Source organism: Phasianus colchicus, chromosome 6 (genome assembly GCF_987193195.1).
Source record: "Phasianus colchicus chromosome 6, bPhaCol1.hap1.1, whole genome shotgun sequence".
Taxonomy (NCBI): domain Eukaryota; kingdom Metazoa; phylum Chordata; class Aves; order Galliformes; family Phasianidae; genus Phasianus; species Phasianus colchicus.
The window spans coordinates 13,670,538-13,697,246 of NC_143441.1; the positions used below are offsets into that span (position 1 = coordinate 13,670,538).

General features: G+C 37.4%; 1 protein-coding gene across 3 annotated transcripts in view; it reads left to right on the plus strand.

Annotated features, from left to right (window-relative positions):
* The window catches only part of OSBPL10 (oxysterol binding protein like 10), a 102,980-nt gene that overhangs the window by 21,404 nt on the left and 54,867 nt on the right, over positions 1–26,709 (plus strand). For 2 of the 3 annotated variants that reach the window (XM_090142512.1, XM_031590260.2), the window contains exons 2-4: positions 7,996–8,171; positions 9,151–9,230; positions 16,571–16,756. In XM_090142512.1, the coding sequence (XP_089998638.1) occupies positions 8,126–8,171; positions 9,151–9,230; positions 16,571–16,756 (312 nt within the window). In that variant the 5' untranslated portion in view covers positions 7,996–8,125. Of the gene's footprint in view, positions 1–4,049; positions 4,082–7,995; positions 8,172–9,150; positions 9,231–16,570; positions 16,757–26,709 lie in introns of those variants that run through there. The other variant, XM_090142511.1, reaches the window with a different exon arrangement.

The following is a 26,709-nucleotide window of genomic DNA, read 5'->3' on the forward strand; positions in this document are numbered from 1 at the left end:
ATTTTTGATGTGAAGTGTACACACCAAACCTATGAACTTCTATTGATTGTGTTGCTTCTGGAGATGTTTAAGACTTTGTGGTGATGTATGATTCCCTCAATATTTAGGGTTTTTTTTGTGTGTATGATTTATTGTATGATGAAAGCAAATGAGTTGATTTCTTTCTTTTTATGTCTCACCTAGTTGGATCATAGGTTCTCCAAAGAGTTAGTTTGAGTACTGTTATGGCACTTCCCAGCTAGAATATTCTGTGACTAAGCAGAGTACATGCATTGTATTTTCTTTGCATCCTCTTTGTATGCAAAATCTAAACAATGTAAAACCCACTGAATTTTGGGAAAACGGAGAAAGTAAAAAAAAACTTGATCTCTGATGGCTGCCGACTAACAAGATAAACATTTTACTAATAGTTCTTTTCAGGAGGGTCTTTTTACTTCATCAGGGGTCTCTGATAGTCTTTGCATGCTCAGCAGATAGGTGAAGTAATTTATGGTCACAGAGATTAGGTAGATGGAGTAATTTATAGGTAAAAGACTGCAGCTCTTGTCTGTCCAGCCATCTGGAATACCTCTGAGCCTTGAGTTAAAGACAAGTTAGACTCCCACTCCTAAGTGAGACAAGGATATCAATAGGCTTGTTGTGTAGAATGACTACTGGACAGTCAAGACCTGAGTGATAGAAAACTTAAGGAGGGGAAGTTAAGCAATTAGCAATACATGTATTTAGATAGCAACTATTTATGCTTAACAGGTATCCATATGTTTAGTTAAGTGTTGGGAAGATTTGTGAACCTGAAGTAGTGCACGTGCAACTGTTTGCAGGATGCCCACCATTGTAGTTGTGAATAAAATCTGCTTTTATCAGAGATACTGTCCTGATAAGTTATTTGGATATTTCCAACGTTTTCAAGCCCAATTTCCTTTTGGTTGTAGTCCAGCTATTAGAAGTAACATGGAGTTGCTCTGTTCTTGTTTTGTATCAAAGTTGTTTTCCTTGTAAATTTTATTTTTCTATCTGCAAACTCTGTTTTTCATCTGTGATGTGAATAGAACTGGATAATAATACTGTTGTAATTAAGATTGCACTGACCTGTTTATTCCTCCCAGTTATGTCACTGTTAGCCTTTTCTCTGTGATCTGCAATACAAAAGTGAAGTCTGCTAAATTATTAAATAGTGGAAAATTTAGAACAAATTAAAAAAAAAAGAAAGGAATATAGGAAGGATTGTTAAATGTCACAAATAGCATTGGGCAGCCAGCCAGTTCACTGGAGTGTAAGCTCTAAGTGCTGCTTATGGTGTCAATCTCAGTTGTATACCTTTTGTTTATCTGTTTGCTATAAATTGCTGTCCCTCAGTGTGGTGATGTTGGATGTGCTGAAGCATGTATAAATGCAATTAATGTTCTTTTTCATAATTGGTATGAATTCCAAGCCTGATGAGTGAAAAATAGATGCATTATCTTTAAGGCTATATTTTCTTCACAGTCCTAAAAAGCAACCCCTAAGCAAGTCCATATGAAATTAGAGGAGTATGTAGTATTGGCTTATTTTTATTGTATTTTCATTTTACAAAATAAGAGCAGCTGACCATAGTCTGTTGCTGTCTATAGAATTTCAGACTGTTGAACAGGGGAAGGTAATTAGCTGAGGAAGCAAAAATGGAACTTACGAAGCAAATGTAGCTTCTTCAGATGAAAAGTGACATTTCTGTTCATAAAGTGCACTCACTTAGATATATAGAAATTGACTGGGACATGACAAAGCAGTAGAGATTTCTCTTGCGATTTTGTGGATCTGTGGTTAAAATCAAGGAGAACGTGATAATTGGAAACAAGTCATCTATTAACTGTTGAGTAATAATTCTATTTTTTACCTCCATTTTAGACATGTAACGCTTCCAAAAGTTCCCAGTTGCAGTTCAACTTGATTAGTATAACTGTTTTTAAAAATTGAATTTTCATTCTGAGTTGCTCAAAGTCAGTAAGTTTTTAAAGAATACTGCAGTTTTTATTTTTTCTTACTTAAAAAAATGATAAATTGAAGAACTTCAATAAAGGATGTTAAATGTAACCAAAATGTAAGCATGCTCTTCGAACCACCAGTCTTCAAATGATGTCTTCAGAGATGACTTTCAGTAGCAAAGTCCTTGATTGTCAAAAGTGTACGCCAGGCTTCTTTACTGACACAAACAATTCCATTAATCTTATGGCTGAAGGTAAAAGAGGGGGCAAAAAACCCCAACAACAGATAAGTAGATGCATACGTATCTCCAAGGTGGCCTAACAAGACAGTTTCCTAAAAATGAAATATTTCTGTATGACTTTTTTCAGTTAGAACCATAAACTTTCCGTGGATGCAGTCATTTACTTTGTCATGCAATTCTTACATAGAGTTTTTAATTCAAATACATTAAAAAAGGAATTGTAGAATAGTTTGATTATTTTTGAAAATGCCATCTTCTTGAGGATTATTGAAGGACATGCAGCTGGTTGGTAGTTGTTGGAGGTGAATTGGAATGGACTGAAAGGAGAACTAGCACTCCTACCTAGAGAACTTCCTGGCATTACAGAGTAATGAAAACTTATTTTCAGATAGTTGGGTGTGTTCAGAGCAGAGAAAAGATCGTATCTATTATAAGAGGTGTTTTTCTGCTAGAGGCACGCTTTTGTGTGAGTTGAGACTTCTATTCAGTGTCGGCTTCAGCGGGCAATGTGCCATGTTGTGGATGTGAAACTGAAAGTTAAAATGCCTATAAATATATGAGAATACTAAAAAATTTTCATTTAAGTGGAAATGTGTAAGTGATATTTCTTGAAAATCTGTGAAGTAAATAAATTATATGGGAAATGTTTGTATTGTTCTTCTGATAGCTTTAGATGTTTTCAGATCCTCTCAAACTGGGGCAGTATAAGAAGTATGTTGGCAATGTAAGAGTGTTTTTGTTTTTTTTTTCAGTAAATGCTATACCTGTTGTTCTCTGACAGGTTCACATGGTAGACCATTTTTGTCCTAATACACCACAAGCATTTTATTGTTCCCTAAACCAAAACTATTTGTTAAATTCTTCTTGAATGGGGAAGCAAAAGTAAGCTTTCCATAGTTTGCTATAAAAATACACTTAACTGTAAATGTGAAATCCAATTGAAATAGTTGATTTGTGCAGTATTTGAGTCTCTTTTTTTCAGCTCCACAAATTTAGACAGCAACATAGTTGTGCTTCCTAGTGTGTAATGCTTGCACTGCTTGACTTCTATTTTATTAATGAAATGACTGTCAAGGTGGATGGATAGAGGGGTTAGAAATGGAACTGAAGGATGAGTGTCAAGGTAGGTAATTACAAAATTCATAAGGCTTGGGATTTAGTTGGAGAGGAGCAAGTAAAATAGAAATTGTGTTGTCATCAGGCCTTTTTAACAAACTCATGACTTACATTTAAAAAAAATCTGATTGTCAGTCTTTTTTTTTTTGCTCGAGCAGAAATACAATTCTTGATTGCTGAGTGTTGCTGAATGTTTTGCCTTGTAATTGGTATCAGGTTGTAATGCATCTGATGTACTCAGTTGTCAGGTATTTATGGATAATGAGAATTAAATGTTTGAAAATACTCTGCTGTAACTAACAGTAGTACAAGCTGTATCTTCCACTTGTTTGATACATAGTGTACTTCTGGGCGATAAACAAAGAATCACAGAATATCCCAGGAGTCCAATCCTGGCTCCACACAGCACCACCCAAACCCAGTGTGTGGGAGCACTGTCCAAATGCACCTTGAGCTCTGGCACTCGGGGCCATGCCCACCGCCCTCTGGCACAGACCCTGTCCCGAACCCTAGCCTGACTCTCTCCTGACACAGCTCCATTCTCTTGTGTCTGGTTGCCTTCACACAGAGCAGAGCTCAGCGCTGCCCCTCCGCTCCCTGTGAGGAGCTGCAGCCGCCATGATGCCTCCCCTCAGCTCCTCTGCTCTGCGCTGAGCAAACACAGGGACCTCAGCTGGTGAAGTTGAAAGTAATTCCAGAGTAAATATCAGAAATATGGCCAATTCATTTTGTGGAGTTGTGTTCCATGGATGAAGAGGAAATGTAAGAGTTAATCCCATGAGCAGTGAGGTTTATGGCAAGTACCCTGAAGAAATGGGGGAGGGAGGGGAAGATCCATGGTGAATCTCAGGATCTTAATGGAGACTGCTGAGCTGGGGCTGGGCCAGAGGAGCAGGTATTTTCCAAACAGATTTGAGGTTAAAGCATGAAGTCCAGTTTGTATCAAATTTGAACAGTGCTTAAGCAGCTGTGGTGTTAGAACAATAGCGGTGGTCTCTTCTAATGAATATTAATTTTTAAAAAAGATTTTTTTTTTCCAGTTGTAGTGTAAGAGAAAAACTAAGGGTTCTTTTGGAAGTGTGTGTCAGTAAGAGTTATTTTGTAACTTCTGTATGACTCTAGCTGTTTTATGTCTGATATTTCATAACTCAGCTCTGCAACCTCCTGCCTGGCTGTTCTCTTTAGAGTATGCTGAAGTTTTCATCAGTGGTAATCTGTAAATTAATTACAGAAATGCGATGTCCTGGGTAACTGTGTGCTCAGTGAGCAAGCCCAGTAAAGTAATAGAGGAAAAGATGACAAGATTAATCAGTTCTAAGGAAGTTAATGCTGTTATTTCCCTGGTGTGCAGAACAAATGACTTGTGGAACTCAAGTTACAAGATACACTTCTTCTTTTGATTACAGTTACATCAGGCTTCTAAAATGGGACATGTAGCATCATTACTTCTCTCTTGCTTTATATGTATTGCTTTTCCATCCTCAGTTAATGAAAGAGTCTGGTCTCCATTTCTTCTGTGTTTTTCTGATAGGCTTATCTGGATTATTTGTCTTGTGACATAAGAAAATGTTTTTGGAGGCTGTTTCTGTTTCTTCTATCTTCCCCCCCCCCCCCAAAGTCTTGTGTTGCTTGATTGAACATTTATCCCTCATTCCTTCTTCTAGCTCCTTTTTATCACTTTAATCTTTTTGAAAGTGTTATCCACCTGTCTCTGTTGTGAGACTGTAGATGTCTTATAGATGTCTGTGCAGCTCCCTCCTTTTTTTTTTTTCCTCTGGGATACTGCTGTGAGAAAGGTGAGGAGGGGAGTCGTGCATCAAATACTTTTCTGTTCAACTTGAACAAGGTCATGGTTAGAATGGATGACTATGAAAAGTTCCTGAGTTTTTGGCCTCTCCAAAATCAGAGGAAAGCTATTTTGTTGACCCTGAACAGTTTTTGCTGAGTGGTTAGAACTCCTCTTTCTATAGATAATTCTCTTTGCTTTTCTGGCTTTCAGAGTTGTCAGGCATAAAAACTGATTCATCTGGGATGACAAAAGAAGGCACAGTACTTGAAGAGAGTGATGTGAAGGCTTGTGAAAATTGGTTACTCTTTTTTCCATTTAGTATTACTGTCCAAGTTGTACTGAAAATGTTCTGCATGCTTTTACAAGCAACTAAGAAAGCATCTAAAAAAACTGAAGGGATGAGGCCAGTGGTAATGTTCTGTTTTTCTGAGACTATATATATAAAATAGGTTATGGTTGACTAGAAGGTCAAATTAACACTGATGCTATGGCTATGATGACAAGCATATGGAAGAATGCCCATCGCCTTTGCATATGTGGAATTTCAAAAGTTACTACTGCAGGATGTCATAGTGCTGGTGAAAGGGTACTCGGTACATGAATGGCTGGTTTCCTTCTCTGGGGTAGCTTTATGCAATGCAAAGCGTGTCTTTGTGGAGCTTATGTTCATTGTGGGGGTGCTTTGCTGGTCTAATATGTGAAGATTTCTCAACTGAAGTGCTCCTGCTGTAGATGTAACTTAATAGACTCTGTTCTAATAGACTCAAAGGATCTTTTTTCCTTGATAGGAGGAGAGATTTTTTTTTAATGCAGTTGTTGCTTTTTTTCTAAGCTGTGAAGGTGCAGTGCTTTACTGCATGTGATGTAGTTGATAAAAGATGGCCTGATAACAGGGGTGAAGTAAGTGGGGCAGTTATAATGTGGATGTCACAGGCTCAGAATGGACTTGTTTGCTAAATCTAAATAAATAGAAAACTGAGAACTTATCAGTTGGATAGAGGGAAACACTTGCACTAGGTCAAGCGACCATATCATTTTCTCAGGGGCATAGCTTCACTTCTGTCTGCTTTATCTCTGTGAATATGTAACAGATATTTCTGAAGTGGACAAGAAAAACTGAGAGTAAGTGAAACGAAAATGTGCTATGAAATGTGCAGTCAGAATATTGATCAGATGTTTTTCAATTCTGCTGTTTTTACCCACTGTTAAGTGCATCATCTCTCCCTCCAGAGCAATCAGAAGAAGGGAAAAATGCTTTGTAAGTGAGGAAGCAGTATTGTAAAATCATTTAAAAGTCAAACAAAACATGGAGATTATAGATTGGTGTAATAGATGGCAATAAGTTAATCTTTTCAAATGTTGGCAATTTCTGTTTAGAGCTCCCTTATTTTTAGCACTGCTGTTGAAAACATGGTGGTTGACATTCAGTTTGCCATTGCTCTAGTCTTTTTTATGCTGTGAAGATAAACTCTGTAGAGGATAGGTGAAAAGATGATTCATGATTACAAAGAGAGGGTTTCTATTTGTTTAGTGAGGGGAGGGTTGTGGAGATACTTACAGGAGATGGAGTCAGGGCAGAAGTGTGAGCTTAAGATTATTTGAAGCAAGGGTTGTTTATCTATGAATAATTTAAAGTAAAGGTGATCTTTGTTCTGTTTTGGAGGCAGTGGGAGTAGAGTTGTGTTTAAAGGTGGCAAAGGATGCTTGCCCAAGCAAAATGTCTAAAGCTCTGAGGATCTTAGGCTTATTAAGTCTAAGTAGTTACTTATTATACTCAAACTTACTTAGCTGGAAAAAGAGAAGCAGGAAAGAACAACAGGAACGATGGCTGTATTTAAAATAATGTTTCTGTCTCACTTGAACTGCACAAGTAATTTCATCTGTATGGTCTTACAGTCCTAGCAGTTAGTTTATTGTAGAATGGCTGGAGCCAATCGAAGATGAACGAATGAAGACTGAAGTAGAATATTGTTGGCTGTTTACTCTTCAGCAGGAGGCTATTGCTCCTTCCCTTTCCAAAACAGCTATGTTGGAGCACAGTTTTTCATACCATACAAATGATAGATGTTTGGCTTAATGAGTTTAGAAATGAGTAAGGACTCTGATTTTTATACTCATTTGTTTCTAAATGTTTTTTTTTGTTGTTACATGAAGCATTTGTTTTTTTGTTTCAACCTCCCAGGGCTTTCCTTAGAAAATTGCAAAAAGCATTTTATGAATAGCTAATTTGGAAATTAGATGATCATCAAACATAGCACCTTCTGTTTACTTATTATTATTATTATTTGCTCCCACATCTTAGCTGTATTGTTGTAGATAGCTACTGGTACTTCCTACTTACCCAGTGCTTAATGGGAACTGAATGTTCAGTTTCCTTTGCTTGACTTTCAGAACTAAACTCAGAACAACTGCGTGTGAAATGAAATACAATCACAGAAGTGAAGATACATAACTTTAATTGTGCTCATCCTTCTGCAAAAAGAACTCCTCCTTTTCAGAAGACTGGTTGCAGGGAATTAGCATGTATAAAGGTTGTAAATGCAAAGGGAAAAAAACAACCAACAGAAAAGAAACTGTCTCTGTCTTCAGTGCGTCTCTTTAGTTAAAGCCTTCTTTCCTTGCTTTTGTGACTTGTATGAACCTCACTGTTAATCTGGAAGAAACCTGTGCGAAAGAATAAAATTCCTTAAGAAAAAACACCCCAAACCCCCAAAACAACTATTAGTCAAAATAATACTACCTTATAAAATTGGTTGATTTACTAAGTGGCTTAGCCTTGTTTGTTTATGATTTTTTTTTTTTTAATTTTATTTTAAGATAGATATATGCTCCTCTAAGTAACTGCTTGAAAAACCCTTTCACAGAAACTTTGTATTTCTTTGAACAGGTACTTTGTGCTGGATTTTGAGACGGGAATTCTGCAGTATTTTGTGAATGAACAAAGTAAAACCCAGAAGCCTCGAGGAACCTTGTCTTTAGCTGGAGCTATAATATCACCCAGTGATGAAGTACCGCACATGTTGGTGGTCTACTCAGCTAATGGAGAGATATTTAAGCTGAGAGGTACAGTGCTGCTTAAAGTACCAGCTTCCCTTTCTTGCTTCTGCATCTCCTCTCATTTATCTCTTACTTCCCTGTACTGGCAGAAGGCAGTGGTTGTACAGCTTTATTCTTGCATACTACGCTATAAAACACAATGGAATCGTAATGTGGAGTTAAGTAGATATGAATTTACAATGCATATTGTCTATGGGAGGTACCTCAAGATAAGTTCTCTAAGTTCTTAGAGTGGCACATTGATTGTTCAGTGCATCTAGTTCGCTTCTGAAGGAAGGAAAAGTTATTTTTGTTGGTGTCCACATCATAGCATTTGATTTCTAATCTTCTCCCCTGCCACTATCGTGCCAACAAAATGTAGTAGTGAATCTCCTAGAGGGTTGAAGAAGAAAGAATGCCAGTGAAATACTATTAAGATTCTCAATTTTTAAATTTAAAATTTTTCAAGGATGGCCAGGGGATTGTATCTTTAAGAGACATACCAGCAAAATACAGATATAAAGAGAAGTTCAGCTGAACTGCACTGAAGAAGAGTTGAAGTGTCTGCAGAACTTGTAGCTTGTCTGGTTGATGGGCCTGGATATAGAGTTTTCACATATTTAAATGTCCTTCATGGACAGCGATGATTAAAGGAAAAGTCAAAAGCCATCTTGAGGTATTTCTGCTTTTAATATTGTCTGAAACTGGTAAAGAGTGTCTCAAATCAACATGAGACAAATAACAACTGGTAGAGATAACCATGAAGAAGTGTCATAAGCTTATTGTTTCCAACTGGCCACGGCATCTTGAGATTTACATGTATTGTACTTCAGAAATTGCACATACTTAAATTAGAGTAAACTAGAATGTACAGTCCCAACGAGTAAATAACCTCCCTCTCTCTTTCTTCCTTCTCCATTCCCTCTTGTCTCCTCCTCCCTTCATCTTCTGTTACCCAAAAAAGAGTTCTTGTGTGATCCCTTGCATTCTCTTGCTTCTGTTCTAGCTGCTGATGCAAAGGAGAAACAATATTGGATCAATCAGCTTCGATCCTGTGCCAAACATCACAAGGAAGGTAATTCGAAGGTAAATAATTAAGAGGGAAAAGTAACGACTGTTTTAAGTGATGTAGGTGAGGAACAGAATTATCTGGATGACAGACTGGCTGCTGTAGTTCTTTAAGTCAGTTGGGCTTCTTTATTTTTAAATAAACATTGTCCAATTCATGGGAAATTCATGAAGTGCATTTTGGATGTTGTCAATAGATGGTTATTGAAAAATTGACCATCCATTAATAAATACCTGTGTGATATGCAGATTAGTATTTAATGGCTCTTTTTAAGAAGCTTTGTGTATATGTTAGCAGCGGTCAGTTTTGCAACTTCTTTAACAAAGTTGGAAAGTGTCGTCATATGAAGATTAATATTAATTCCTTCTCTTTAGAAGTGATGTCTGAATTTTTCTCCTCAAACAGACGAATGTTTTGAACAGGTACTTTAAAAATAGCAGAATGATGAGTTGAGTGTTCTCTGCCTCTCGGCAGAAATGGTTTTAACCTATTTAAATTCCAGTAAATCTTGAAGGTGAGAGAGATTACAAAATAAATAAAAACAATTTCAGGAAAAAGTTGTTGTTATTTTTATTTTGTGTGCTTTTAGTGTAGATACTGAAAGTCACTTAAAAACAACCAGCAATTTCTGTTCTCACCTTCAGTCTTTTAAACGCTTCTGTTAATATATTTCCAAGAATGAAAAGATTGCTTTCCTGCTGCAAATTGCTTGCTATATAAATAAATAAATGCATTTAACTGCAATTGGAAAGGGCTCTGCCCTGCCACATGATATATCATCATATGTTAGCTGAACAGCTGGATGGTATTTTTAAGAGCATGGCATTCACTGCAGTGTCTGAAGTGAAATAGAAGTATTTTTTTCTGCTTTTTTTTGAGCGATGGTGACTTGGTAGGAAGTTATTCTAGTGCAGTAAAAGCCTTTTCTGAGAAAAATAAGTAACTTAGTTTTTCATTAATCTTTTTTCATTTTTATGCCAGACATTTAAATGTTGTTTTTGTATGACTGTGACCTAGTGCTATTCTCAATGTATTTTATTTATATATACTATATAATACCATCATGTTCTCTAATAATGATATCTTATAATAATTTTGATAATCTTCTTGAATCTTTTGTAAAATTTGTGTTCCTTTACTGAATTTTCCTGAAGTCCTGCAGGTAAACAACACATAGTTAAATCTGAATCTGATTATATCCCTTTCTCATAACACGTTATGTTCTTATTGCAACACAAAACAGTTGTATGAAAATGTTGCTTGCATACTGACTGAATATTGTCTGAAGGTGAGCTGCACGGCTGACAAGTAGACATAATACAAGCTAAGTCTGTTGCTGTGTTCTAATTAAATTTTACATCTTAATGATATAAAAGCAATAAAAGGATAATGTTCTGGCAAATAATACCCGTGCTGTAGGATAATTCCAGTGTTCTCAGTATCCCCATAGAAGTTTCATTTTGCTTAATTACAGAGCACTTAGCCTCCAGAGAGTGCCAAATCACACTCGTTGGAAGAAGTCATCTGTGTCTGGATAGGATTGCTGCTTTTTTTTAAAGACTATTCTAAGTCAATTGGATTGTCCGTGTCTTAATTAAAGTCAAATTGGAGTTTGGAGAGAAAGTGAATTCAAGAAGTAGGCCCATGCATGATTTTTTTTCTGATAACTTCTGAGAATTGTCCAAAGCTCATTCAATTTTCAATTTCTTTTCCCTTCTTCTTGAATGTTTGATGATGGTGGCTGTAAAACCGCTACTAAATACACAGAGAGCTTTTTATACAACTCTTGTAATTTCAGCATATGTATCAGTTGTTGGATTGGCATATATAACCCTTGTTTTTCTCAGCATGTATCAGCAGCGTGGCAAGGAACAAAAGCCTTTATCTTGTGAAGCAGCTTGTGCTTTGTATTGTGGTGAGATGGAAACTCTCACTTAGGCTTGTAGAAGAACAAAGGACTAGACTCCTTGTTCCAACACTCAGCTCAGAGCTGAGCAGTGAGCTGCTGAAAATTGGATGGTGCAGTTTCTTATTTCACCTCATACCATCTTCCAGTTCTCTGCAGCTGCACACAGCAGTCTAGTTCCCTTCCTTTTGCTGCCACCTTTTGTGCAGGTTCTGCTGTGTTTCACGCCTATGGGAGCTTGGGCATAAGAAACTGGCTCGCTGAGGAATCAGGTGAGCGCTGATAAAAGGCAAGCAGGAGACATGACACTGCTTATCATATGGTAAAGCCCTGCTGTCTTCCTCCTCCTGAATGGAGAATGGTCAAAATGAATCTGGCCAGAAACTAACTTTCCTCTGGTTTAGTTTCAGGCTATGTGTTTAAAACTGAGCCAACCGGATGACTGCTTGTCTCTGAGAGATTTTCTGGCTCTCCTTCCTCTCAAGCAGTGTTTCTTGTGCCTGTTACAACCATTGTCTGGCCCTTTGGAAAGGCTGTTTGGTGAACTAAATTAGCAGAAAATTTTGTTTACTTTTCTGTCTCTCCTCTGGTTTAACTCCCTGATGTTGTTGTCATTGGAATCAAATGGGCATCATAGCCTGTATGGAGAGAGAGTAAAGAATGAAGATCAAAACTGCTCCTCCAGGGACAACTGCAGTGATTTATCTGTAATTTAGAAACAGCACCCATAGTAATTTCTGGATGTTTGAAGTCAGTACTTGCCTCAAATAATTGAGGCGGATATGTACTACTTCCTCTGCAGCTGGAAGAATGACTGTCAGATCTTCGCTCTTCTTCAGTTTTCTCAGGTTCCTTTTTGCCTTTCCTTCTGCCTGGTATGCTTTTCCACTTCTCTCTTTCTTGATCTGGAGAACAGTAATAAAGCATCGTGCTTCTATTTAAAACATGCTTTGGAAATAGTCATTGTAGTGAGGCTGAGAAGGATGCACGCTGCTTGACTCTAGGTATGTGTTTTTCATTTCCCTTCAGAACTTGCATGAAGGTAGAGTTGCTCACATCTGTTTTCTAAATCTTTGAAAGAATTCTTGGAGAAAAAAATTCAGGGCTGAACATAAACATGCTGAAATGATTCTTGACAAATAAAATATTTTTATGAGCAAATAAATGTTATTCTCTTGCTTAAAAGCAGACAAATGTATCGCCTTACCTAAAGGTGATAAAGCGTGGTAATAATCTGTCAGAAAAGTTTGTGCTGGAGATAAAGCTCTACACAAATATGCAGAGGATCCCATAAGCTCATCCCTTTTCAATGCTAGGATTTGGATTTTATGTAGTTTGTCATTTGCATTTTAATATTTCTGAATGATAAGAATGTAGTTTAAACAGATCGATGCATATTCTTCTTCAGTATTTGCTTACTTAGGATGCATTGGAGAAAGAAATAGATAGGAATTAAAATACTGAATGGTGGTGTCTCAGTTGTAATTACTTTCTGACTGCATGACTTCTCATTGCTTTAAAGCTGTACACAGGGATTTGTGCTGTGCTGTATATGTATACAGAGGAGTAGAGGAATGTCATTTCAGTATTTATTATTCTGTAGAAAACATCTGTGGCACGGTGCCTCTGAAGCAGATGATGATTATCATCCATAAACAGATACGACAGTTCACTTCAAAAATTAGTTTATTGATCTCTGGAACATTGCATTTGCTTTTGAAAATAAACAAAACTGTTTGCTTCTGGTAAATGGTGAAAAACTCTTCTCTGTGAGGAAAAAGAGTAATCTCTAGGGAAAATGAGTCATGAAACATTAGCAGAGTTGAAACGTTAGTATAGCTGGAACTTGCTGTACTATGGTTACATTATTTAATTGTTGGGATTATTCATATCCAAATTGAAGCATTCATTATATTGCTTTTTTTCTCTTGGAGATGGACAGTCAAAATAAGGAGCTTAACCCAGGACTGTATTAGCTAGGTGTACTTTAGAGAGTTTTAGGTCATAAAACAAGGATGAATGTGAGTACAAATAACCTTTTATTATCTTCTATATTTTTCTTTTATTGAGTTCATTTTATTAGCAGTCAAAGTGTTGGAGCCATGATAAAGTGTAGCCTCAGGAAAGGGTATTTGTAATCCCTTTCAGATGCTTCAGCTTGTGGATTTCCTGGCTCATTACTAGCACCATGCATTACTAATTACTGAAGTGCTTACATCTTCTTTTTGTCTGTCTTTTCATTATTTTTTTTTCTATCTACTTGCAAGCCAGAAGGCAGTGGCACCAAAGAAGAACATCTATGGTAATAGAGGAAAGAGCAGGAAATTAGGAATGAAGTTCTGTCAGTTTGATTTCCTGGGAGAGTGAATTTGGGAAAATGACTGCTGCAGTATGTTGTGTAATTAGATGGCTTTCGGCTGTTTAAAAAAAAAAAATTATATTGATTTTAACATTTTTAACAGCAGCACTACAGTTGATTTTTGCACAGCTGTGTGTCTAAATGCAAAAGAGATGCTTTTCATTCCCAGTTTTTAGTTTGAAGAAGTTCTGCAAAAGAAGAGTCAAGTACTTGGCTGGGATGTAAGTGTTGACAACGTGTTGTAAAATTAGAAAGTACATGAAGGGCTGAGTGTGTCATTCCAGGAAAGGTCTCTCCTGGAAGTTGCAGGAAGAATCTGGCAGAAGGAGTTGGCAGAAGGAGCCCCATGTCCTTGGGCTGAGTATGCACAGTGCTCTGCTGCTGGTACAGATGTCTGGGGTGGGTCTGCTGCTTCCAGCTGCTGAGGAGTGCTGTTCCACTTCAAAAGGCTTTCTTGAGTGATTGTAGAAACTGCCTACTGCAAACATTCATCTGCATTTTGCATCTTTAAGTGTTTCACACTTACTAGTATCAGTTCCTTGCAGTTCTGTGTCATTTTGGTCATTGTTCACGTTTTGCACAATCTCATGAATTAAGGCATGGAACAGAAAAAAGGTTACTTGCAAGCTGAAGTTTGATGTCTGTCTTTGGGATGTGCTTAGGGTGAACTTTCTGAGTAGCCATTGGTTGTAGTGTAGAGTTCATATGGGTTCTGTATGTTGTGGACATCTTCTAAAGAATAATTCCAAGATTAGATGCGAGAGGATTTGTATGGTGGGCTAGCTGCAGCTTTTGTGCTAATGGCGCCCTATCAAATTTTTGACTCCCAGAAGTACGTTTGGTGAAAGGGGTGTTGTGTTAGGAGACACTGTCAGAGAGAGCGTGTGGTGTCAGCTGCATTCAAGGGGCCTGGGAACACTTTCAGCCTGTTTTGATCCATAGCCCAGCTGCAAGCAAGTTGCAATTGTGGTTTGCAACAAGTCTTGAAGCAAAATAAAATAATTGTGTGAAATACATATACAAGTAAATTTATGAATGTCTCTCAAACCATGCAAGTTAAATGGGATTATTTGGACTACTGTTTTTTTCTGAAAGCTTATTCTCTCTCATTCCTTTCTGATTCTGTGTTTAAACAGAAATAGTGCATGGATTTTTCCATATTTATTTTATGTTTCTTTTGTTATTTACAGATCTATATTTTTTTTTTTCCCCAAAAGAAAATAAAAACATAATAAAACTAAACTTCTCGTGGAGTGTTGCTTTCCTTCAAGTGAAACTAATGGCTGGACTCACTGTTTTAAATTGCTGCTGCTTATCTATGTTTTGTGATCAGTGTAGCTATATGAAGGTAGCAGTCATGGATTTTTTTTTCATATTGTGATAGCATGATGCTAGAACATCAGTGATTCTCAGAAGATTTAATTCTGAAAATAACTTTTATTAAACTGAAGGATACGTTTATCTTATGCTGAAAAGTGAGATTATTGTGTTCTTCCTCAGCGCTCAAAATTTCATTTAGAAGTATTTTCATGCTAGTCAATTTAGAAAAGAAAAATGAGTAAATATGTTCTGCTATCATGCTAGGGGTAACCCTTTTCTGTGAGACTTCTATTTAGAAAGAAAATCCGGTCACATCCAGTTTTACTCAACTGCTTTTCCAAAATACCTTTTTCTCTGTTATTTTAAGTTGTAGTTGTTTCTAAACAATGCTATTTCATATGAAAGATGAATTTAAAAAAATGGCGAAACTCAGTTTCCTTTATGATAAATTCCACCCCTGTGCTCTATATTTGACAGTGGGTGGCAGGGGGAACATGCAACATAGTTAACTCTTTCATCTTGTCAGAGCCAGGTAGTCTACCTCATCATCTTCGGTCACTGTAGTGGTAACATAATGCATGACTTCAATTCCAGTGCTAGCTGACACTTGTCCACTCCTGTATTTTGTCTTCTTTTAATAACTAGAGAATTGCAGTGCTTGTGAGTAACTTGTTAATGTATAGGGAGAAAGACTGTACTCAACTAATACTTGTGTGCACTTGCCAACAGACTCTAGGAATAGTCTCCCACAGTAACTCTCAGAAATGTTGAAGGCTGCCATCATTACTTGTGCAGAGCTGGTAGGAGTTATTAAATGTTTTTTCACCCACTGCACTGTGTATTTACCTCACTTTCTTAAAGTGCTGGTAAATGTCACTCTCTGAATTGGCTTCTGTTTTATGAGGTAGAAGTTACTCTGTTTCAATTTTAACCTTACAGATGCAATGAAAAGTTTAAATAGAAGAGAAAAGCTTTTTTATATTGCACCCATATATGATATGTCAAAGTGTTCTAGTGCATATCTGAGCTTGGCAACAGAAAACAGACAGAGGTAGCAACGCTGATTAATGATAAGATAAGAACGAAGAAAGTTCTTGAATGTTGAGATGAATTTTATAGGTTGTATGTAAGAAGTATTCATGTTGCAAACACTGTTGGAAACTTGTTTCTAGCCTTTTTTATTGTATTTTCTGTTTATCCTAAGCTCACTCCAACACCTGTTAACAATTTAAGCCATACTTTGGATAGGTCATATTTAATTGAATGCATTGTGCATTGGCTTTGCCAAAATTGCAGCTCTTTTTGTGGTAAAATTTCAGCGCTGTACTGTTTCAAAAGCTTATCAGGTAAAAGCATTATTATAAGATTTCTTCCTTGCTATTCACACTCAATAGTTTGAATTATGGGTCAGCGTCTTCATTAAAAAATGTTTGTGTTGACAAATGTTATTATTTAGTCTTCAGAATCCTTCCTAATCTTTCCTAAAAAGTGTGCTTGTAGGAGTCTAACAGTGTGTTCTCACTTAAGATTTTGTGGAGATTTTTGAGGAGGCCAAGTTCAGATAATTCTAGAAAGGCAGTGGCCACAATATTTCTGAGAAGATCTGTGCTGAGCAATGCAGATGTTTCAAAAGGAATAAGTCAATACTGAGCTGTTAGATTTCCAGGTCCAAGTCTATGAGGAAGGTAGAACACTGCAGATCTATAGCCTGAACCTCAGATTAGTTATTTGCATAAAGATTATTAACATCAACATTCTGTTGCTTGTTTTAGAGCATTTCATCTTCCCGAAGTAGAAGCTCATCTCTGCTGCCACCTGGGACAGTTAATTCTCCTAGTGGCCAGAAACATATGAATCAAAGTGGGCCAACTGTTGTTACCATCACACATCACAAGTCACCTGCAGCTGCTCGAAGAGCTAAGAGCCAGCGTTCTGGCCAACTCCATGAAGTTAGAGAGGTAAGAAAATCTGATAAGACTTCTTGCATTGCTTTGGAATAAACAGTCTAATCTGACAAGTCAATACTTCTCTTTGTTTCCTACTCTCTATAACTGTTTTGTTTTGATCCCTTTGCTGAGCAAAAGGCTCTCTTTAGTTCTGGTTCAGCTTGAAGTCTGGTGTGTATAGGCTTTTTATTCTTTGTGCACATACATTAAAAGGTGAAGTAGCACCCAGACTTTGCAGTGGTGCTTCAGTGCTGGAGGAACATCTCTTTTAAGCTGCATGCAGCAAAACTTCAATTGGAAAAAGGACCATAAAAGATCTAAGTGTAACTGGAAAAGAATTATTCTGATGAATGAATGTGAAAGAAGGAGCAGCTGCCCCCCATCAGCAGTTTGTCTCTGTACAGCTGCGGTCTTAACTTCGTTGACATTTTGATGTTGTTGGTCTGTGATGGAAGAATGCTGTGTTCTTAGGAAACAAATAAAAATAAAAATAAAAATAAACAAAAACAAAGAAAAAATGTTTATTTAAATGTGTGTCTACCACAGTTTAAAAGCTGTAACTCCTATACTGATTTAAGTCTGTCTTCTAGACAGCAAAAATAGTACAGAGATAAAGCTTAATGTGGCAGACATTCACAGAACTCACTTTCATCTTTCATCCCTTGTTATTTTTGTTTTGTCTGAACTTCTTGCTATTCTCTAATAGTGCCTTTGTAAGTCCCCTTCCCACCTTTTCTACCAAAGAAACTGTTGGCAGCCTAACTTTAAAGCATTCTTTTATCACATTAGTTTAAAATATCTGCCTTCATCCTTTAAGTTACAATCTGAAGAATCTACTTTTAAGTTTTGTCTCCTGGAACGCTTTATGAATTGAGGACTTTTAAAATAAGAATTTGAATAAATTGTCTTTGTATGCTCTAATAGTGAGGACTTGGATTACACATTCTAGTGAAGAATGCTTTTTTTCTGCTAACAGTAAAAGTGAGAATTTCCCTTGCATTCGGTACTGTATTAACAATACTTGTTCCCTGCCCTGAATTCAGTAAAGTCACTGATTGTCACTGATATTAACTTTATATTACAGAGAAAACACATCTATTTGTTTTTCATTAGCATACCCTGTCTTTGTCATCTCCTCAAGTTGTTTCTACCCTACTAAATGTATTTGTTCTTATAGGCTGAATCCAGAGAGTACATTACTTCAATTAATAGAATAAACAGTGGGAGCTGTAGCAGATTCATTGAATAAAACTGAATGAGACTGAAAGGAATTGAAAAAGAGAGATTTAATGTGTAGTGTTCATAATAATTTGGAAAGGGACAAAATCAACAAATCTGAAGAACTGTATTTGGGAAGGAAATGAATACTAGCTTATGTTAAACAGAAAAAATGTCACGATACTATATATACAGAAAAGGCCTGGTGAATGCTGACTCATTTGTTTATAGAATATTGCAGTGTGATGTCATTGCTTAAAGGTAAATATGACAGGACTTTATTTTGTAATTATAGATAATAACTTCACTATATTTTATGTGAGTCACAGCTCAGGTAGAGCGTCAAGTCCTGTGAGAAAAGCTTAGAGAGCAACATTATAAAGAAAAAAATGATAGATACAGAGCACGTGATAAAAGTTCAAAGAAATGAATATTTTTCAAGGAGAGAAAATTGAGCTAAGATAAACATAGGAAGCTTTTATAAGGATGTTTTTGTGAATTAAGAAATGTGGCCAGAGGCATTCACAAAACTGCCCTTAAATCTGTTCTGGTCCTTTTTTATGTGAAGAAAGGAAAGGTAGGATGTAAAAGTGCAGAAAGAGAGTCAACAATCTTTGCTTTTTATTTGGACGTTGGTATGGTTACAGTGATAAGACAAGTCTGCAAGAGGTTTACAGATCTGTGTGTTAACGTTCCCTCCCTGATGAAGTAATTGAAACTTTGACATCCAAATAAGCCTTTTTTTTAATGTGCTATAAAGAGGACTATATTAGCATATTACATCTTGTAAAATGCAGTAGTTGAATCAATGGAAGGAGCTGATGTGCTTCTGGAAAATGAGAAGAAGCCTTTTTCCTTTTCTTTAGAGAAGGGAAGTATTTTAAACAGTGTTATGGTAATGCTGTGATTTCATCTGTGAGACCTCTGAAAAACGGGAATGCAGCAGAGGAGGTCATCCTTCACTTGGGATGTACACTCTTCACTACCTTGTGTAATATCCTTGGAAATTTGAAATTGTTGCTCAATTCTGGACCAATTTATTTTGATTTGATGAAGTTATTTGCAAACAGTGAAGTGTATCTCTGTGTAGCAAATAGGACGAATAACTCTGACATTTTGCAGTGATATTTGGTAATACGTGGTTGTTCTTTTTCCTTTCATAGTTGAAATTAACAACAGATTGTTTTCTGTTGTTGCTTGTTCCGGCTGACTTAATTTTTTTTTGGACAAAATAGAATACTATACCAAAGAGGACTAATTAGAACCAAACTGCTGTGCAAAATTTTATAAAAGTTGTAAAAGTGATCATGTAGATACCCAAAATGACTTATGCAGTAAAGTGTTTCTGTTCTGAAATTAGAAGTTTTCAAAATCAAAAATTAGATCACTTTTAAAAAGTTTTGGTAAGTGTAAATCTAAGCAGTAACCTGGAGCTTTTGACTGCCATAGAACTTAATACTTCTGCATAGTGCTGAGTTGAAAAGAAGCTAAGGATCATTGGTTTTCATTATGATGTATTTTTTAATTTAAATTCTGTTATTCTCTTAAATGAGATCTTTAACTTGATCCTTATTGTCCAGTCCAAATTGATTTTAAAATACTTCATCAGAAGTGAAATTCATCATGTATTAACTTGGAAGAGCTGGTATGTATGTGTATATATAAATACATAGTTCTGCATATGTATATATGCAGAATTATTCAAGATCTGACCTCTCTATTTGGCCATAACTTACCATTAAAGGAGTGATTTCGACGACTGTTTTATAGTAATCAAAGTGTGTTTAGTCTTGACATCACGTTCTGTTTTTTAAACTGTACGTATCATTGTCCTCTTTGCAATTTGTGGTAAGAGCTATATCTGCAGAATTCTTTCCTATAGGTGGTTAAAATTAGCTGGAACATAAAGTCAAGTGGCTGCATCATGTTTCTTATTAAATTTTAGCTGCCACTGAACTGAGTAATTGTGGCACACTTTATCTTGGAACAGTGTTCATTTTGGCTGAGAATAAGTGATTAGAATCTAACCTCTGCCAGTGTAACTGCTGTTGTTGAAGAACAAGAATTGCAGTATGTGAACGTTTTATAACAACATACGTTAATAATTTACAGATCATTGGAGAAATTAAATAGGGCTAGCCAGCAGAAATCTAGAGAAATATTTATTTTCCATCATTTTGAGGAGTTAAAAGAAAACTTTGGATCCCTCTGGAATATGGTGTGTTTAACAAGCTATGATACTGTATAATGGACTTATCATTGGCATGTGTTCTGAGCACCTGTAGTGAGATCTGGATTTCATTTCATGAGGCCTCCACCAAGGTGATATCCATTGCAAGTAGAAGTCCCTGACTTTGGTGAGGACTGCTTTTTGGCAAGATTACAATCCTGCTGCTTCTTGCCTCTCCATGGCCATATATTATTATATTATATATTATTACCTTTTGTTCCCTGCGGGAATTACACAACTGACTAGTAAGTTATTTGCTTCCTCTAGAAATCTGCGTTCCTCATACAGAATCACAGAATTGCCAGGGTTGGAAGGGACCTCAAGGATCATGAATCTCCAACCCCCCTGCCACATGCAGGGCCACCAACCTTCCCACCTAATGCTAGACCAGGCTGCCCAAGGCCCCATCCAATCTGGCCTCGAACACCTCCAGGGACGGGGCATCCACAACCTCTCTGGGCAGCTGTTCCAGCACCTCACCGCTCTCACTGTAAAGAACTTCCCCCTGATGTCCAACGTAAATCTCCCCTCCCTCAACTTAAAACCATTTCCCCTTGTCCTGCAGTTATCAACCCTTTCAAAGAGTTGATTCCCCTCCTCTTTGTAGGCTCCCTTTAGGTACTGAAAGGCTGCAATGAGGTCACCCCGCAGCCTTCTTTTCTCCAGGCTGAACAAGCCCAGCTCCCTCAGCCTGTCCTCATAGGGGAGGTGCTCCAGTCCCCTGATCATCTTCGTGGCCCTCCTCTGGACCCTCTCCAACAGCTCCCTGTCTTTTTTGTACTGGGTGCTCCACACTTGGATGCAGTATTCCAGATACAGTATGAGAAGTGCAGCATGCTGCACTTTCTTCCTAGCTGTCCAACAGTGTTGGTGTGATTAATTACTATCTATGCTGTTGTAGACAAAAAGTTAAATTAAACCATGTAGGAACAGATACAATTATTTGATGTCTTCCAGGGCAGTTTCTTTGGAGACTGTTTGATTTGTCTGTAGATGTGTCATCTCCTAAGGCTGTTTGTTCTACCTCAACTTAGTGTTGCATAACTTAATAAAAAAAAAAAGTCTCCTTAGGGAATAAATGGGATGCTTAAATCTCTGTGGGTATCAGGCTAAGTAGTAAATGTGCATGTGCTTATAAAAATTACAGTACTATAAATCAGTAACTATTAAGTTGTATAGGCAAGAGTGGAATACTTTTATTATGCAAATCTTCACCTTGCCTTTGTAGTTCAATGCATACGAGTTGCACCTTTCTAAACTACACTTTGTTCTTAACTTTTCTTGAATATGAAATCAAATGCAACGTTACCTTGGACTCCAAATACACAAGCAGGGACAATTAAGGTTGCTATGGGAATCACAGAGCAAATATTCTACTAAATTACACCATTTGCCCATGTGAGTAATGTCAAGAGTGAATGTCATTTGTTATCTGTTTGATTTTGTTGTTGTTCCAAATCTGAAAAATATTAATGATGCAAACATGGCTTCTTTTTATTAGATTTTTCTCAACCAGTAGTTTAGTAGTAATTGAGTATGTGGAAAGATGATCATTTTCAATCACTTAAATGGCAATTTTCACTTAAATGGCAATTTTATAAATTATGGATAATGTGTGTATGATAGCTACGTTTGGAGGCTGCTGCAGCATTTGTTTTCTAAAGCAACTTTGGAGTTTTTAGTTCTTAGAGCATTTTATTAAATTTTAACTAAACAGAAAGCTTCTAAAGGAGCTTTAGAAGTGAAATTTTAGGGGAAAGTTGGTCTTCATCATCTTCACGCCTTCAAAATTCTCAATTAATGTTGAATATAAAGCAGAATTCACCTGCTCTGTGTGAAATAGGGTTGTACCCATCATATGCTTATCTACATTTTGAAAACCAACCAGGCTGTTCCAATTTTCAAATGTTAATTACAGAAAATATTTAAGTAAATGATCTCCAGGAGAAAGTAACCATAGAAATGGCTCATATATTTTGTGTAGTGTTCAATTTATATTATTATGTAAATTTTGGAAGGACTTACAACCTTCAAATCTTTGCATAACACCCAAGTTCTGCCTGCTGCACAAATAAATGCAGGACATTTTGATTTTGCAAGTGGAAGATGGTAAACAGTGTAGCTCTCATCTTTAACAAAGACATGATCTATGATGTTTGTGACATGTTCATGTGATTTCCTTTGCTTAAGCTTGGCTTTGAGGTTTTCAGTGCCTTTGAAAGTTCTGTATGTTACACTTACAGTTTTAAGAAGCTGCTTGTCTGCTTCTTCATTACAGGTCTCCAGTTTTTGATGGTACTTTTAAAATGTGATTAATATGCCAGATGGCTAATGTCCATTGGGCTAAAAAGAGCTATATCTGGCTAAGTTTGAATGCACTACTTTGTAACTTTGTTACAGCTATTAGATGTATCATTGTAACTGATGTGTAATACAATACAAAAATGGTTCCTTTGTTTGTCTGGCTCAGGAAACATAGTCTTAGGTTCTTTTAGTACTTAATGCCTGCTGTGTTCTGGGCTGACTGCTTGCAGTTTTTCTTCCCAGAGATTCCCACTTATCCAATTGTTTGTTTTTGGTAGGTCTAGGCTGGTGAATGCAAAGCATGTGAATTTGCTTAAAAGTTGCAGTGTAAGTACAATACAGCTGTATTATGGTGCGTCACAAACTGTCTCAAAACCATGGCAGTGCATGTTGAATCACTTCAGTGCTGTGAAGCTGATGTTATCAAACCAGTTGACAGTCTGCTTTGGGACAGTGGGGTAAGGCCAAGGGTGGATTTATTGTGCTTTGTCTCTGTGTGACTTGTCATAAGCCATAGGGATATGCTTTATCCAGGGCTTCCCATCTGGAGTTCAGAAATAGCAGGTTTAGATAGCCTTGATAGTGACAGTTGACTTGCTTTTCAGAAAACATGAGCTGAATAGATTGCCAGATGGGGAGGTAGTACCTACTTTGATGAAAACTGAGGGTCGTTCCGCTGTAAACTGTGCCACCTCTGAGAGTTGTTTAGAGAGTACTTAGTAATCATAAGCAAATCTTGTTGTCCTCTGACACAGAGGTTTTCCAGATTATGAATTTGATGTGGGATGTGACAGAATTAGAATTTTATTTTGCACTTACTACGCCCTAAGTAACCAACTGGGCTGCGGGTGAAAGGAAGTAAATGTAAGAATAGATACTAAAGGCAAGAGCATGGTGCCCTAAATCTCAGGGTTGTTGCCTTGGGCCCCATTAAGGTCATCAGTAGGATGCAGTCCTTCCCAAGTTTCTCCAGTGCGGGTTTGCAAGGGTTCTTTCAGGACCAACAGTGATCCAGCATAGGTCCCTATGGGCGACAGCTCCCCTGGCCCTCCTGGTGCACTGCAGGCTCCTCTCCACTGGCTGCTGCTCCTGCCGGGGCTCTGCATGGGCTGTGCCTCCTTCAGCCTCATCCACTGCTGCACCACGGGCTCCTTCATGGCTGCACATGGAGATCTGCTCTGTGTGGTGCCCACAGGCTGCAGGGGGAAAGCCTGCTCCTCCATGGGCCTCTCCTGGGCTGCAGGGAAGTTCTGCTCAGTACATACAGCACCTCCTGCCCTCTTTCTGCACTGACCTGGGTGTCTGCAGGAAGTTTCTTCTGGGGGAGTTGGCTCACATCTGGCATGGGGCAGCTTCTGTGCCCTTGCCACCTAAACCCATTATAGACACATTAGAAATCTCCATAAGAATTACCTGTATGGTGTATTGGGCTACTCTATATCACCAGAGATGTTTCTGTATATTCTGAGGTGAAATTGAATGTTTTTCTTTTAAAATCCGAAATTGTTAGTGATGTGTTCTGAGAAAATCACCTTGCTTAAAAATCTACCTCTGAGATGTATAATTTATCTTCTAGAGCAATGCAGCTTACGTTACCAAAAATAGCTTTTGTCAATAGTATGCTATACAGTGATGAACTAACAGAATATTTCTGTGATTGCTGATGTTAACTTAATGACTAGCAGCAACCTTTTAGGTGTCCTTTTAAATGCTTAAACAGTCACAAATGTGCCTTACTTGCCAGTAATCAAAATATGTTTTCCAGTTTTGTGCTGTAACTATTAACTGATCCTTATTTAATGTAGGAGAAACTGCGGTTTGGAAGAGCTCATAGGATAACACGTACTTGTGAGTAACACTTAATCATTAACAGTAACAGCTTTCCTCACAGATTTTGAGCTAATCCATATAGTGAAATGAAACAATCTAATTTTCCACCAGAAGCTTTTCAGAAGCTGTGTTCTCAGTGCTATGTTCTGTGGTTTAAAATACAACAATGCACTTCCTGCTTGGCTGGATGGCAGCCTTTTGCTGTCCAAGATTTACTTGAAATTGCAGGCTTCTTCCTTTTGCTTCTCAGTTTTTGGTTCTTGATCACTGGAAGCAACTTGGGTGAAAAAAATCCTCAACAAAACATCACCAACCTTTGCAACTGCTACGTGCTTTTATTCTTCCGTGTGCTTTTGCCTCAAGATCCATATGTTCTGCTCCTCTAGAATTATCTTTAATGGCAAATGTTAAGTCTAAGTAGGTGACTGTTAATGGGATATAGTTAATTTAACAGGTAGACAAACAAATATGCAAGGAAGGAGCTCTTAAGATAGCAGGGAGAACCTGGTAGGTACTGTATACTAGTTGTATTTTTTGCTTCAGTCTTATGTTGGCAGCAAATGGCAAGCATTACCTGTAGATGTATAGATTATCCAAAGGGAGCTTTAATAAAACAGGCAATGAAGAAAACCGGTCATTATCTACTGCCATAAAATAGATCCTGATGCTGAGACAGCTCCCTCCAGTGGCGAAATGGCCTTTGCTAGATTAATGCTGTGTGTTTTGGAGAGAGGAAGAAAAAAAACATAGTCCACGCACCCTGATTTGTGGAGAAAAATAGTGCTCATTGATACTGTTTGTCTGAATCATGTTTTTTCACTTGAGTGTTTATTACAGAAACCAGATCTTAGTAAAAAGCTTTGACTTCTCACCCAAAGGCTTGCTTAGTGGCTCTTTGAAACATTCTCAAGATAGCTGATGCTATCAGAACAATTCTTTTTATTTCAGTTTTTTAGTACTTTAGTTTGTTTCCAAATCTTCCTTTTATGCAAGGAAAAGAACCTGAAGTGTATGTTGGTTTAGAAGGGAGAGCTGTTGTCCTCTCTTGATCTTAAGGAAAAAGAAGAGACTGAGAACTGGCAATTTTTTTTTTAATAGCTCAGTAGGGAGCCAACAGAAGGTAAATATCTCAGGATATTGATTAAGGTGGAAAGTATTTCCTCTTTCCATCTTTCCCTATCTCATTTCCCAGGTGAGGAGTAGGGGCAGACTGTATACAGAAAGCATGTATTTAATCGTAAGTCTGAAAGTGTGATCTTAACAAAGTATGGTAGTAAGTCTGCCTGAGACAGCAAAGGAAAACACCTGATGTCTTTTGCCCCGAAGTAGGTGGGCTGTTTTACTGAGATTTCTGGTAACATTCTTGGGAATTCTGCCAGAATTGCTGAATCCTCTCAGCAAAGTTGCATGTATGTTGCAAAGGCTGTGAACCACTCTCTGGCAACCTCTCTTTTTTCCCCTCGGATCTGTCTTTGCATGTGGAGAGAAGCAGAATTTCCTGGAAACTCAAAGTATTTGCATCCAAGTAAAGTATTTGCACTCAAATAGAGTCCCAGAGAACATTAACAATTACAGATTTTCATATAGTTCTTAGTAAAGAGAGATCTGTTGAGAATATCCTGTTTTTTTTTTTTCTGAACAGAGAAATGCTTTTATAAAACAGGTGGCTAATCAGCTCCTTTTCTTGCTGAGCTTGTGCGTGTTTTAAAACTGAAGGAAAGGAGGAGGTAAGTCCTATATGCCCAAGTTGCAATAGTCTGAGAATTTGTCAAGGAAGAGGATTACTTTTTCTCCTCCTGTGCTGGAAGCAATGTTTAGAGCTCCCAGATCAATAACCAGAAAATACTCTTCTCTCCCTTTTCCTTTCTCACTCTAATAGCCAACAGCCTTCTGGGCTTAAAAAAATTGTTGTGTGCAGACCTGCTAGATACAGTCAGATTGCTGTAAATGTACAATTAACAGCAAATTAGCTTGAATATGTGAATAATAAGCTAGTGGAGAAGAGGTCAAAGAGTAAGAAGTCTGTAGATAATCAAGTAACGATTCATGTTTTCAAAAAATGCAGTGATATTGTCTTGTAAGGATATGTAGCAAGTGACCAGGTTACGGAACTTAAAAATATAAACCATAGATTGAATGTGTAGTGCTGGTGAAGAGTGGAAAATAGGAATGTTTGAACAGATTAACCAGTCAGTTTTGAAAGTAAATGGCAGGAGGTGGCAGTTAAGAGCTAGCTGCTCCTTGGTGTGTACATCTTGTGCCATGGTCCCTGGGGAGCTCACAGCCCCTCCTAATGGTTACCAGTGGAACAGTGTCCTCATCAGTGGAAACAGCAGATTGGAAAGAGTAGAGCAGATTGGAAAGGGAGGAAGCAACCAAGTCA